Source organism: Neurospora tetrasperma (assembly GCF_000213175.1).
Source record: "Neurospora tetrasperma FGSC 2508 unplaced genomic scaffold NEUTE1scaffold_1, whole genome shotgun sequence".
Classification (NCBI taxonomy): Eukaryota; Fungi; Ascomycota; class Sordariomycetes; order Sordariales; family Sordariaceae; genus Neurospora; species Neurospora tetrasperma.
In genome coordinates, this window is record NW_009799099.1 from 647,852 (window position 1) to 662,886 (window position 15,035).

At 53.0% G+C, this 15,035-nt stretch overlaps 3 protein-coding genes across 3 annotated transcripts; 1 reads left to right on the plus strand and 2 right to left on the minus strand.

Moving 5' to 3' along the window:
- Positions 1 to 399: 399 nt before the first annotated feature.
- NEUTE1DRAFT_127159 (uncharacterized protein) lies at positions 400 to 3,218 on the plus strand (the record flags this gene model as incomplete). Its single annotated transcript, XM_009849265.1, has 3 exons — positions 400 to 404; positions 488 to 2,864; positions 2,946 to 3,218. The coding sequence occupies 3 exons, from the start codon at positions 400 to 402 to the stop codon at positions 3,216 to 3,218; spliced, it is 2,655 nt and encodes an 884-aa protein (XP_009847567.1).
- Positions 3,219 to 4,220: 1,002 nt separating this feature from the next.
- On the minus strand, positions 4,221 to 7,776 carry NEUTE1DRAFT_127160 (uncharacterized protein; the record flags this gene model as incomplete). The annotated part of the gene is made up of 2 exons (XM_009849266.1): positions 4,221 to 5,184; positions 5,242 to 7,776. The coding sequence occupies 2 exons, from the start codon at positions 7,774 to 7,776 to the stop codon at positions 4,498 to 4,500; spliced, it is 3,222 nt and encodes a 1,073-aa protein (XP_009847568.1).
- A 4,004-nt stretch (positions 7,777 to 11,780) lies between these two features.
- Positions 11,781 to 14,051, minus strand: NEUTE1DRAFT_119452 (uncharacterized protein; the record flags this gene model as incomplete). Its single annotated transcript, XM_009849267.1, has 1 exon — positions 11,781 to 14,051. The coding sequence occupies one exon, from the start codon at positions 14,049 to 14,051 to the stop codon at positions 11,781 to 11,783; it is 2,271 nt and encodes a 756-aa protein (XP_009847569.1).
- Between the last annotated feature and the right edge of the window lie 984 nt (positions 14,052 to 15,035).

A 15,035-nucleotide genomic window follows, 5' to 3' on the forward strand; every position in this document is an offset into this window, starting at 1 on the left:
CTTGGACTTTGGGCTTTTGTGACTTTTTTGGAATCTCGACAAGTCGAATTGGCGTGTAAGAGCAGCACCAAGTGGGTCCGGTACGTACTGCCAAGCCCATTAACCACAGCAACCACTTAACGCGACCGCCCTTATCCGGCTTAGCGCATCACGTCTGGCGCGTCTTCCCTGGACTGCAACGCGAAAAAAAAGCAGGGACAAGGTCGCAAGCGAATCGCAAGGGCAACATTCATTCAGTGGTTCCTCGACGCTGTTTGTCTCCATTCCCCTCTCTCTCTCTCTGTCTCACCCCGCAACATATCCTCTTTCTGGCTGGCATTCATTCTCCATAGCAATAACCAGGCCAGCATCCTTCATTCTCTTGTTTCTTCCATCCGTAGCTGTAACCAAGTCGCAATCATGAGGTATGTATGCCTCTTGCTCTTTCGTCTGTCACGGCTTCTCTTCGCAAGTAAACAGTGATTAACTGAACCTCTTCCAATACCAGTTCCCCGCTTCGCGACAACCCGTCCTCTGCCAACCGTGGCGCCGCTCCCAGGGCCACCCGCAAGCGTGCGCGTAACGATAACGATGGTGCATCCTCGCTTCCCCGGGCTTCGAGCCCCGTCATGCCCTCTTCTCCTCCCGCCTTCCCAGTTGCCCATGGCGCAGATGAGGACGACGACATCGAGGAAGACGTCGCCGCTGAAATCCAAGACGACATTGACGACCTCGACGAGTTGGCCGAAGACGATGTAGACTTGTTCCGCGAAGGTTTCGAGCGTGATTATAGGGAAAGAGACGAAAACGACGCCTACGAAGGAATTGACATCGACGATGAGGAGTATGAGGCCCTCGACCCCGCCGCAAGGCGCCGTCTTGAAGCCAAGTTGGCCCAGAGAGACCGTCACGTGAGGATGGGAATGGGCACCACATATCTTCCTGGTGACGACGACGATGGTGATATCGACCTTACCAACCTGGAACGACGCCGAAGAATCCGCTACAATGAAGACCCCGATGTCGATATGGATGGCGACATTATGGACTCGGAACTTCCTCTCGAAGCCCTGATGGATGTCAAGGCTGCCACTTTGAGCGAATGGATCTCAGTCCCGGCTGTACAAAAGACCATCCGCAGAGAGTTCAAGGCTTTCCTCACAGAATACACCGACGAGAGCGGTTCGTCCGTCTACGGCAACCGCATTCGTACTCTCGGTGAGATCAACGCCGAGTCTCTCGAGGTCTCCTACGAACACCTCGCTACGGCCAAGGCCATTCTTGCATACTTCCTCGCCAATGCGCCAACCGAGATGCTCAAGCTATTCGACGAGGTTGCCATGGAAGTCGTCCTCCTCCATTACCCCGACTACGAGCGCATTCACGCCGAGATTCACGTCCGTATCTTCGATCTTCCCATCCACTACACGCTCCGTCAGCTCCGCCAGTCGCACCTCAACTGTCTTGTGCGCGTGAGCGGTGTCGTCACCCGCCGTACCGGTGTCTTCCCCCAGCTCAAGTACGTCAAGTTCGACTGCACCAAGTGCGGCGTCACTCTCGGTCCCTTCCAGCAAGAGTCCAACGTCGAAGTCAAGATCTCCTACTGCCAATCCTGCCAGTCTCGTGGCCCCTTCACCCTTAACTCCGAGAAGACCGTCTACCGCAACTACCAAAAGCTCACCCTTCAAGAATCCCCCGGCACCGTTCCCGCCGGTCGTCTGCCCCGTCACCGCGAGGTCATTCTCCTCTGGGACCTGATCGACAAGGCCAAGCCGGGCGAGGAGATCGAAGTAACGGGCATCTACCGCAACAACTACGACGCGCAGCTCAACAACCGCAACGGCTTCCCCGTCTTCGCCACCATCCTTGAAGCCAACAACATTGTCAAATCCCATGACCAGCTCGCCGGCTTCCGCATGACCGAGGAAGACGAGCATGAGATCCGCCGCCTCTCGCGCGACCCGCATATCGTCGACAAGATCATCAACTCCGTCGCCCCTTCCATCTACGGACACACCGACATCAAGACCGCCGTCGCCCTCTCCCTCTTCGGCGGCGTCGCCAAGCAAGTCGGCGCCCACCACATTCGTGGCGACATCAACGTCCTTCTCCTCGGCGACCCCGGTACCGCCAAATCACAAGTACTCAAATACGCCGAAAAGACGGCCCACCGCGCCGTCTTCGCCACCGGCCAGGGTGCTTCCGCCGTCGGTCTAACGGCCTCCGTCCGGCGCGACCCGCTCACGTCCGAATGGACTCTCGAGGGCGGCGCCCTCGTCCTCGCCGACAAGGGCACCTGCCTGATCGACGAGTTCGACAAGATGAACGACCAGGACCGCACGTCCATCCACGAAGCCATGGAGCAGCAGACCATCTCCATCTCCAAAGCCGGTATCGTCACGACCCTACAGGCCAGATGCGGAATCATCGCCGCTGCTAACCCTATTGGCGGGCGGTACAACTCCACCATTCCCTTTTCTGCCAACGTGGAGCTTACCGAGCCGATTTTGTCTCGTTTCGACATCCTTTGCGTCGTGCGCGACACAGTCGAGCCCGAAGAAGATGAGCGGCTGGCGCGCTTCATTGTCGGGTCGCATAGCAGGAGTCATCCGTTGATGAACAACACGCAGGACGCTAGCGGTGGTGATTCAATGGAAGTGGAACACGACACCCAAGCTGCTGCTGCTGAGACACAGCAGCAGCAAACTGGTGAACACGGCCGTAAAAAGGAAGGCGAAATCCCACAAGAGCTGTTGAGGAAGTATATCCTTTATGCCCGAGAGCGGTGCCAGCCAAAGCTGTATCACATGGATGAGGATAAGGTGGCGAGGCTGTTTGCGGATATGAGAAGGGAGAGTTTGGCGACGGGGGCTTATCCTATTACCGTAGGTTTCTTTCTTTTTTTCTCGTCATCACCCAACCCAACCCAACTCAACAACACATACTAACCTCCTCATCTCTACTAGGTCCGTCACTTGGAAGCCATCATCCGCATCTCCGAAGCCTTTTGCCGCATGCGCCTTTCCGAGTACTGCTCCGCCCAGGACATTGACCGCGCTATCGCCGTGACCGTCGAGTCCTTTGTTGGCTCGCAAAAGGTCAGCTGCAAGAAGGCGCTTGCCAGGGCTTTTGCCAAGTATACGCTTAACAGGCCTGGTACTGGTAATAATGGCTCTGGGAGCGGCACCTCTCAGGGGAGGAGGGGCGGTGCTAGGAGGGGTGTGAGCGCTGCTGCTTGAGAGACTCTGATGACTTTTTGAAGTAAGTGGAGGGATATGAAATCATGCTTTTTGTGAAGGACCTGGGAAGATTACACGGTTGGGATTTGTTTGGGTCGCTTATGAACTTTGTGTAAAAAGGGCTTGATTAGAGCCGGAGTGGAGGCGTTGGGTATATCATCTTGTACGCTTGTTACGTATTGTGGATGGCATAATGTCATATTTTCTTTCGGTTCAAGCGAAATAGAACCCCAAGTGATGAAACCAAAAACTGGCATTATCAGCAATCGTATTTGCCTCCACCTATCTAGTGTCGTATCATTCCTTCATAACATCATGATGTAACTGTCCCTATTTTGTGATACGCCTGTCCCATCGTTACCACGCCAACAAGGAGAGAGCAACCAACCAATCTTCCATCCGATGAGTGTAAACCACCCACCGCTTCTTTCAAGTACAGTCATTCAACTGTCCTTTCCTTCCCTCAAAAAATAGATAGACAATGCTACATCTCACAGTTTTAGTCCATACACACGTACGTCTACACGCGTAATGAAATACAAGACAATATGCTCTTCTCCCAAAGTAAAGCAAACAGTAGTTATGACGGGAAGCGCAAAACGCCAGGAACTTGTGGTGTCTCCACATCCCATTTCCCTTATAGTAATGCATCGCCCGCCTTTGCCACAAACGCCGATGTATGCATAAGAAAAGATCCAGTTGTGGTACCCATAACAATGAAACCGGCCGTAGCAGAAAAATGCTGAAAGTATGACTGATCCTAGTTTGTCCCATGCGAAATTAAGTTGCAGTCTTGCCACTGGCTTTGCCGATACAGCTAAGCGAGCAGATGGCCAAGGCTTCTAAAAGTGGTCGCTTAGCATTCCAGTTGAATGCTCATAACGGAAAATAGTAGGAAATGTTGAGGGAGAGAATAGAGAAATGGTCGGAGTAACCTTGATTCCACAGCCCAAAGCGGACTATGCCACTAAACTCTGTGACCAATCGAAAGACAACCGACCGCTGTTCCAAACGGTTATCGAATGGTGTTCAGATCGGAAAGGAACTTTGTCGCAATGTAGCAATCCCATACAAAGGATATGATATCCCAGAGCTCATACAATGGGCCCCAAATGATTCGAAATCCTATCCGTGGTGGATATCCAGCCAACATATCCGACCGACAAAACCTAGGCACATATATACTTCTGGTGAAGGGTCGGTGCAAGACAACCGACCCCTCTCCGGCAAGACGATATCCACCCGGGATGCAAGGTGATGAATTTTCCAAGATGCTTGTTCAAACGTCAGTCATCGTCGTGTCGAACTGTTCCGTGGTCGAAGCGGTCTCCAAGCCCCAGTTGCCTTCGTACACCGTTGCTCCGGCGGTCCTGCGGCAAGCAACCCAGTCGACGGACTCTACCTTCAGTAGAGCCTCGGCCGTAGGTCGATTCGCAGGCTCAGGCTGGATCATCCACCGGACAACGCTGTCTAGCGAGTGCGGATCATTGGCATCCATCATGAACCTTGGGGGTTCCTGGAGCTCGCTTCTCTTTTGCGCACCAAACAAGTTGCTCGGGTCATATGTGACTGAGCTGAAGGCAGAAAGATCGCCATCATCGGTAGAAATCTGTGCGTCCCGAATGATACCACCAGCATCACTCGAGGTAAGACTAGGCACAACCGTCAGATCGCCATTTCGAAGGGCCTGCCATGTGGGACCGTTGTCGGGAAGATAGACATTGCAAGCAATCTCCAAGATGATAAGTCCAAGAGCAAAGATATCGGCTGGCTTGTCGTACTGTCCCAACAAGATCTCAGGACCAATGTACTCTCGGTCACCTTCGCCTTCGACCCCTTTGGGGGCCGGCCATGGGACTGCGAATCCAAAGTCGCCGATCTTGAGATAGCCATCGAACCCGATGAAGATATTGGCAGGTTTCAGATCCAGGTGAATGAAGCCAGCGCTGTGAATGGCGGAAAGACCCTGCAAGTTAATCAGTTAGCAAGCCATTGTGGGAGATTCGAAACCAAGTTAGCCTACCTGGCTTAGTTCAAGCAATGTCTTCCAGATGCGGAAATCATCCATCCTGCCGTTTTGCCCAACTTCTCTGAGAAATGCGTCAAGACTGCCTTCGGTGCAATACTCAGTCTGGATGTATAGACATCCGTTTTGCTCCCAGCTGTCGACATAGTGCACGATCTTGTCGGAAGTACTCAGGGCCTTCAAGACGTTGACCTCGCGCATCTTGCTTTCGCGTTGCTTCTCACCATGGCCAAAGAAAGCGATTTTCTTGACGGCAAAGACCTTCTCTACCTCGGGCGTATGTCTGCCGGGAGTTGATGTAAATGACGAAAAGGAAGCCATTGTGGAGCGTTGAACAACACGATACACTTGCGAAAAGGCACCACCCCCAATCACCTCAGCTTTGTCGAAGCGACTATACAGTGCTTCATCGACATTGCTAGGAGCATTCACGTTTTGGGGCGTAGAGCTGATTCGACGGTTCTGCCCCTTGGTAAGTGGCTGGCCTTCAGGTGTTGCTGACGGAAGTCCTGGGCCGACGAGTGTTGTAGGTGTCGACGGCGACCGAGCAAACTTGATATTGCCTTTGCGAGCATTTGAGATGGACAAGAAATTTCCGTCAGGCGGGCCCATAGTTTCCGAAGGTGTCTTAGGATTCCTTGGATTCACTGGGCTGGCTGAATCAGGTGTATGCTTTTCTGAGGCTTCCACTATGGTGGGGTTGGTCTTGACGGGGGCAGGAGTGGTAAAGGAGTTGCCACGTCCGCGGCGCATGGTAAAGGAGGGGAGAGACTGGCTCATCCGCGGTGAGTCTTTGATGCCGACTGGGAGAAGTTCACCGTCGGCCGTGGTGGGACGATCTGTCTGCCCGTTGCTATGTCGACCTAGTGGACTTGTAAATCCGAAACTTGAACTCGGTGTGCTGTGCTCCTTGCCAATACCAAAAGCAGACGCAGAATGCGTGAACCGTGTGGCAGTGGGGGTCATTTGTGCCTGTTGCGGGTGTGCTGGCGTTGATTGTGACTTGAAAAGACTCTTAGTCGGTGTTGGCGGGGGAAAATCATCGGACTCAGGTGAGTCTCCTGCATCTTCGCCCTCGAAACTCAACAGACTTGCTCTTCGAAGGTTGTTTCCACGAATTTGCTTGAAGAACAGACTCGCGGATCGGTCCTGGGGAGCAAAAGGGCTGCCGCGCGGCGTGCTCGACGCATCAGGAAGAGGGGTAGTTGCAGTGCCAAAAGACAATCTGGGGCGTCTGGCACTTCCCAGCGGTTTTGGAGGAAACGTTGAAGAGTCATAAGGCTGCTTCTTGCAAGGAGTGTCGGGCATAATCTCGGAACTATCTCCAGGACGCTTGGGCGGGCCAGCCTCGGGGTTTCGGTTCATCTTGGACACCAGTCCCGTTGACATAAAGGCAGCCTGGAATGGCTTGGCTCGCTTGTATTTTGGTGTAGCCACGGGCGGTGGAATCTTTGCACCTAGGGGGCGAGCTCCCAAAGGCAGTGATCTTGAGAAGTTCAAAGGTACCCTGGGCTTTTCGCCCAAGCTCACAGGAGGATGCGTGGGCGACTCATCAGGGAGGCTAGAGCCGGATGAAGACTGTGTGATGGTCCGAGACAAGGGGTGACGCTGGGCTGGCGGCCGAGGAAGAGGATGAACCGAGGCGCTTGGCAAAGGCGCCTGAGTGAAGGGGCTGCCGCGGTCATCAGGCGGGAGATATTGATCGAGGGATAGCCTCGGCCTGGTCCGGGTTGTGCTAGTAGCAGGGGCAGCAGCTTTTGATGCCTGATTAAGCTGTTTCTCTCCGACACGCCGACCCAACGAAATGCGTTGATCATCATGGCGTTGCTGTAAAGTGCTCTTACGGAGAGAGGTCGTTCGTTTGGGTAGGCTCGAAATGTCAGGCGAGGCCACGGAATCCTGAGGCGAGGTGGTACGGCGAGTGGACGACCGCAGTTCGTATCCTTTGGGCGCATCGTCATCGGTGTCGAATGGGTGCGATGTCGCTGGAGGGTCATCGAGGAGGTCAGCCCTGAGACCCAGACTGCGCCGCTTAGGGAGCGGGCTGTCCAGAGTAGCGTGGTCCATGATCAGTGTCACCTCGGTATGGTGGACAGGGCTTGCCACGGGGCTTGCTATCGGGCTAGGGCTGCGCGAGGAAGGGCTTCCGCAGCGGGGACGGGCTTCAGGAGCCGAGACGGATGGTGGGAGGGGGTTGCCCGAGTCCCTGTGGGAGCCAAAGCACCTTCTGAGGGGACTCTTTTGCGACATTCGTGACCTGGATAACGGCCTGTTGACCGGTCTAGCAGGTCTCAATGAACGGGTCGAGAGACGCTCGCTAGGCTTGAGCGGAGTAGAACCTTCACCCAAAGGTCGTTGCGAGAGTGAAACGGCGAGTGAGGAGAGGGACTGTGGTGAACCGGCTGGTGTAGTCGAAGCTTGGCGAGCCCTGGAGGGCGATCGTGCAATGGCCTTTCGTAAAGATCGAACGGAATGGATGTGTGTCGGCGAGGGTAGGGTAAGCGTACCCCCACTCCCATTCGGATATGACATATCTTGGACAGCAGTCAATGTCTGTCTGTCTTTGTTGTTTGTGGGAGGTGATAGGAGCCCGTTTGGAGGACAGTCGTAAAAGGGAAGGCTGAGTGATCAACCTGGAACTCTAGACTCCGATAACCTAATGAAAAGGCGGCGTGATGTCGTGAAGTAAAAGAGCCGTTGAATGGTCAGGTAGTTGCATAAATCGAGAAGTTGAGAGAAGGCAGTAAACCCGAGATGGGGAGAATGTGAGCGAGCCGACGGGAATTGTCACAGGAACACGTCAGATGTTGAGAGGCGAGACCGGTTCATTCCCAGACCAAGTCTGGCATCTTCGAGGCAGAAAGTGCTCCCGATGTTTTTTCGCTCCTTCCTCCAATGTTGCTCCAAATTCTGTTCTCCTCCTTTCACCTCAGTTTCAGTTGCGGGGGTGCCTAGTTCCAGTCCAAAGCTCCTTCCTGCATCTAGCGGCTTGCAATGTGCATGTCGCCAACTTTGGGAAGTTGCACTCTTGCGGCCAAGAGGCCGATCGGGGCAACTGCGCAGGTGCTGCGCGCACACACTTGACCAGCACAGGCAGCCTCGGTTTGTCGGTGAGTTGGTGAGGCTTCACTCCCAGTGTTCCGGAGTGTTGATGAGTGCGTGGTTGGAGACGGGTTCCGCGCGGTATCACAGGCCGTCGTACTGTATGTAATTCCCGTCGGTATTTGGTATGGGCGGCGGGGAGGGTTTGCGGTCGCTACCTAGGGGTGGGGCACGCGGGCGCTGACGCAAACAATGGAGGGAGTTTAAATGCTAAATCGGCAACAATGGACAAGTGATCGCCGTTTGGAACTCGCTGAGGAATACCAGAGCGCTGTAAGGGATGGGATGAGAATGGATCGGAAATCCGAGACTGAGGGGAAGTGCCAAGGGTTGGATATGGAGAATTGTCAAGGTCGATGGAGGACGTATCGTACGAAGGTTGTACAGGCAGTGAATGGGCGCACAAGAAACTGAAGTGCCAGCGACAGGGAACTTATGTAATAGGATTCATCTGCAGCCCTGGCCGGCGGGGATTGTTTACTAGTCACACTGGGGCATCTCACTGAGTGCTACATGCTGCCAACTGCTCGTGCCAATTTGTACGCGTTGTGCAGGTGCGTTCGTCCACTTTTACGCAGGGTGCGCGCCAGTGAGAGAGTGGCAAGGGTACCAGTGCCCTGGCCTGCCAGCGTGCCTGCCTTAGCTCGATATTGCACTGTGACCTCACTGCAAGATCCCACTTATTTTGACCATCGATCATGCAGTGATGCACTTTTTGCTTGCTCTTTCCGCGGCATCGAAAGCAGATTTCACTCACAGAAGGAGGGTGTTTTGAAAGTGTGCATCCATTCCTTTTGCCCAATATATACAATGGATGCATTCACGCCTCAGACCCTTGCTGCATCAGGCATAGACAGACAAATACATACAGACGGGATCTCTTGTGTGGCGGGATCTTCAACCCTGTGGGACGAACTGCAGAACTTCACCGCCCTTGTGCCGGTAGCAAAAGCGTGAAAAAGGAGGGCAGTAAGATACTACACTACAAAATGTCACGAGGTCAACAAAAAGGCAATCAGTCAAGTCGTCTGGGTCTGGTCTTCCGATCCACGTCCGTTGATTCCTTTTGCTCTTTCCAGTTTTCAGAAGATGAGATCTCGGTGATAGGCGGCAGTTACCAGATCTGCCTTTCTCTATCGACGGGGGAACCATGATTGTCTGGCCCAGACCAATCAGACGAACCGTTCGTGGCAGCTTTGCTAGGATCATTTGGCCTGCCCGCCAATTGGAGAACAAGTCCATTCGAGAAGCCGTTTTGGATCCACATTTTGGCAACATCGATGACGACGGAGAGGTTCAAACTATAAGACAGTTTTCTTGCACGTGTACACTAGACTAGAAGTTTGTGCTGCTGTCTGTGGTTGTTCAGAACAGCGACTATATCAGTTGTGCTGATTCTTGGGTTTGTCGAATACTCGGACGATACTTCCCCAACCAGCACCCGACTGTTCCACCTGGAGCATCTGTCTCAACTTGATGGAATGCGGCAACTTTGCCAATCAACTCCCACAAGACAGAATGGGAGTACCCAACCCGCTTGTCTCTCCGGTCTGTTCCCCTTACTTTCAGGTACACGGGCAGGTGGCGTGAAAAAAAGGTCCGGATACTCGCGGGGTCTGGTTTGGTATAAGCGTGTCCGGACTGTTTTTTTCACACCACCTGACGGGGCTGTTCTGAGCTTCCACTTGTCCATGACGCATGCCCACAACGACGAACTTCATACATTACATTCCACAAAGCATTTACCATCACCCCTTATTTTCTCCTTTGGGTCAGCCCTTTGGTCCCTTAGATGTTTCCCCTCATTCCTGGAATTTCAGGGACTCGGAATCTGGAGAACCGAGCCACTCGCTCTATGGGCTTGACGCAGGCGAATGGTCGTAAGAATAAACCGAGCAAGTCACGGTAAGTACATTACACTTAGGTATATTTCTTTCACCATCTTGTAAACAACGACATGAGCGGTAGTGGACCATCCGCGTTCGGTTCATTCCTGCGACCGCTCAGGGTAGCGGGCCTGATAAACGGACGTTATGGTACGGTACACTACTGACACTACTAGTTGACGAGGTACGTATCTTTTCATCCTCCATATGACAGCCAATCAGAGATAAAGCTTGGCTCGGATCACGGACCATCAGCGTTACACCACTGTCTGCGTGGCACCTGCCGGCGACAACTCACCTCCCTCTAGCCAGCCAAGCCAACAGAGCCTCACATCCCCCGCAAAGTTAACCCGCAACATGGTCCCACTCTCCAATTTGCGGCTCGTTTTGTTTGATGTTTCCTCGTTAACGAAACATATCTTTGGAACAGAGTAAAATTCTGGATTGACCAACCCAGAATTCAGGATGAAACTGGCGTGATTAGTACAAAGAGAAAATCGGCCCCGGTGAGACCAGGTACGGTTCAAGCGGACTGACAGATTCCACGGTGAGAAAATGCAAACTGTTCACTGCGATCTCAGAAAGAAGATCCAACCAACAGATACTGCCAACATGATACAAGCCGGCGCGGCTGAGGTTTGTATCACCATGAATCAGGGTCCGATGACATCTTCTCTGAGTTATGCTCAAAATGACTGCCGCAACGATAGTTCGGTCATTCTATTTCCATCCTTCTTTCGATCCAAGCCACCACTGCCTCAGAAGCTATGTATCTGATATTGAACCGCCAGAACAATCAAACAAGTTTCACTTCAAATTTGCAAAGCGACGAAACCTTGCTAACTTGATAAGTGAGAGTCTACCTTGGATATGAGGCTTCTACCAAGTGTATGGGGTCCACATCTACATGTACTTACAAACCAAACAAAAGTGACTATAGTAGTATTGAATCAAAGTTGAGTTCCCAAAAATAAGTCTGCGATCAAGTCAATCAAATATGAGGATGAGTGTCTATATCTGTTTAAGGTGTATTCACTCTAGCTAGATATGAACGCACTTCCCTACCAAACTGATTGGCCCTCGTCGTCACACAGATAGACGTAGATACAGGCTCATGTAACTGATATCTGTGTCTACTTGTACGTACGAGTAAGTTTAGCCGAAGAAAATAATAGTAACTTTTTCTCATTGTCGCTGGCCACTTGGGAGGAAGGAACTTGACTCTTCCTACTCCTACTAGGCAACAAAAGGGGATGATGACAATCTCCCGTACTTCTCCACAGGGATTCGTGAATCAAGATGTAAATCGGAATCCTGCTCTGTCAGAAGCTAAATCCGCTTCTTACACCTCCCTCCCTCCCACCTTTCCTTTCCTTTTTTTTCCTCCTCCGTTTCCTCCCTCTTCCTCTTCCTCTGCCTCTCCATTCTTCATCTAGCATTTCCATCCCCATCTCCAGTCTCATTTTCCAACTCCCTCCCCATCCCCCCTCTCCCTGTGTGTGTCTATACCCATCTCCATCTTCTCACCCCCCTCAGCCCTTGGACACCCTAAGCCCACCTAGTCCTCACAAACTCCACCCACTTCCCAATATCCTCCACCGTCTCCAACATCTTGCCCAAGTCCTCCACCCGCCTCTCCCGTCCATTTGGCGCCACACTGTTCCGCTCGTCCAGCACGTTCTGCGATTCCACGTGCACCTGCCCGTTTTCGCGGATCTCCAGCACCACGATGGCGGTCTCGGAGGCGCGGAAGGGGAAGGCGATTTGCAGCCGGGGCGCATGTACCATGGTCAGGTTGATGTCAATCTTGATTGCTTCTGGGTCCGGGCCAGAGGTGAAGGTGTGGGTGAGGGCACTGTGGTTGTTGGGGCCGCCGCTGGTGAGCGGGACTTGTTGGTTTTGGTTGTTGTTGTTGGAGAGGTGGGAGGTGGGTTGGGAGTGGGCGGCTTGGGAAGGGAAGATGTGTTGGGAGGCGCCGTCGATGGACATGGGTACGGTGCCGCTGTGGTTGGGTTGAGAGCTGGCGTCAATGGACATGGAGGTGGAGATGTCCATTGGTGTTGGGGCTTCGTCACTGGGAGATTTGACGAGGGTGGGGGAGAGGCTCATGAATCGGTTGAATTCGTCGCGGTTGGTGCTGGTCTTTGTGGAAAAGGAGTCTGGGTGGATGGTGGTTTGAGGGGGAGTCCGTTTCGGACCCATGTCCTCTTTGAAGCTGTTTTCTAGGAGTGTGGAGAGGAAGGCGTACTGCCTGAGGTAGGGCAGCATGGCGATGAGGTGCTGCGGGTGCGAGAAGGAGGCCTCAGTCAAGGTCTTGCCGTATACTGGTTTGTAGATGTAGAGTGAGTTGGCGTGTTTTCTCGATAACCAAGCTGGTGAACCTGGTAACTGGTAAGTGATGTCCTTTGTGTGGTGAATCTCTCGTGGTTCTGTTGGATCGTAGTAGCCACCGGGTGCTATGGGGAACACGAGGTTGTCGAAGGACTTTGATACGTCCATGGCTGGTATTCCGATGCCCATACTCCGAAGCTGCTCCCAAAGGCCAAAGGAGATATGGATAGGAGGATCGAAAGTGGCGCTGAAAGTGACCGAGGGCAGGCGTGGGCCCAGGAGAGAATCCCCAGCCTTTTCAGGATCTGGGGGAACAATTGTATCTTCGGGCTCCAGCCAGTGTACCATGGGGCTCGTTTGTAGATCTCCAGGAATATGAGGCAACTCGACATTCTCGGAGATCCAATGGTGAGAAACCCGAACGGGGTGGACATTCACATCGAGGTTCCTGTTGATGGGGGCACATCCGACAAGAATGCCCCAGATCTTTTCGTGCTTCTCAGCATGGGCGGCCAACTGTGGGTTTAGGGGGGGCTGAAGATGCTTATTCTTCCAGTAGTCAATTCTCATGCCTACTTTGCCCCTGGCGTTCATGGCAGGAGTTCCGCTGCGATTACAGAGGACGATGTTGCGAAGATACTCATCAGTCCGTCCGGCAAGGGACGCATCCTCGCGAACCTTTTGTAGCTCCCACTGATGTAACCGACTCAGGCTGTCAAAGACTCCGGCGATAGCCTCGTACAGGTTAAGTACCGAGGCAATGCTCAACTTATCCAAGATGGCCAGACGCTCAAAGTTGACCGAAAACTTATCGAGCTGCTTGGTCAGTGGGCTTTGGCCGGGCTGCAGCTTGAGGTTCTCCAGAAGAATCTTTCCTGCATCTTCGGCGTGCTTGTTAACGCTCTCCGAAGACTCGGGGAAAGCCAAGGTAAGTGACTGGACGATGTTGTCTGTGAAGCCTATGAGAAGCTCGAGGGCCGAACCAGCTATTATTAGCGTTCGCTTCGACTCCCCGGCCATATGCTCATCCCACATGCAGTCGAGTTCCAGCTTTTGGGCCAGTCTCTCCAGGCCGGCCTCACTGACGTAACCGCGGTTTTGGCTGAGGATGGAGATGACTTCATCTAGCCGTTTGGCCTTTTCATCCTCGGTGTTCCTCCCAACCTGAAGGCCAGCTAGACCACCCAGGCTTTTGAAATCCAGGTCAGACAGCTGCAAATTGCTGAATGCGGCGGCAGCAGACGGACTATCAAAGCTGACAGCGCTGGTGCTGGTAGGATGATTTAGCAGGGCAGCCGCCGAAATGGCCGGGGACTTTTTGACTGCCTGCGGCGAGAGACGGGAACCGTGAGGGGATAGAGCAGCATGAGCCATGGAAAAGGGTGTGGATACAGGAGGAGTGGCTGCTGCTCCATGCTGTGTCTGCGAAGGCGTCCTTCCGCTCCCCTGCTGGGAAAGAGTATGCTTCATGGGTGTTGGCGTGGTCATGTTGCCGTTTGTTTACATAAATTTCTCTTCCGTTGTTGTTGAGAGTGAGATTGAGAGCTCGAAGTCCGTCGAGAGGTGACAGACAAGAGCCAATCAATTGAGACCAAAACCTGGGAATGTGAATGGAGGGAGGGTCAGTCTTCTGAGCTCTCTCTCTCTCTCTCTCTCTGTGCTGCGCGTGGTCCCGAATAATGATAGTACTGATTGATATGGGCCCGCCCAAATGACCAATCTGTAAATGTCGATAAGATGATTTGAGTGTGTGTCGAATATTTATTTCACCAAACCACACACGTTTGACGGGAGTGTCTTTTTAAAGGTTGGAGAGGGAGTAACCTAAGCAAGGAACGAAGTCGAGAAACCCAAGCTGAGGTCGGCGATTGATGTTGAAGTGACGGCGGGAAGGGGCGTGCACGGACCCCTGGTTGAGGTGCCTTCCATCGCTGCCCGTTGTGCCCGTTGTGCCCGTACTGGTACACTAGGCGTGCTATAACCCACTGTAACTGCCTCTGTCTTCAGCGGTCCTTCACTGACTTTACTTGAGCAAGAGTAAGTAGGTGGGGCCAGTTCCCACCGGCAGGCATGAGGTCAGCTCCTGCAATGCAACAGCAACAGCATGGATGTGGAAAGGTGGAGTGCCCCTCGACATTCAATGTCAACAACCAAGACTAAACCTCCAAGCAACCAACATCCGTCTTCTTTCTCTTCTTCTCAACCAATCTCCCATTGTCCAGTCGCGCACGAACTTCCAGGACTTCTAGTATACGTCTCGATTAGCAAAAACAAAAAATAGCTAAAGTAGCCGAGTTCAGTATCAACACGCGCTAGCTATCAACATCACCACCGCATACATCAACCAAAGCTGCTCCTATCCTTCCTCCATCCCCGATCACAACGCCAGATACGGTCTCATTGTTACACCCACGTACTTCGCGGCATCGATAACTCTACCGTCACAATAGTGCTGAGACGCTCCACGAGTCG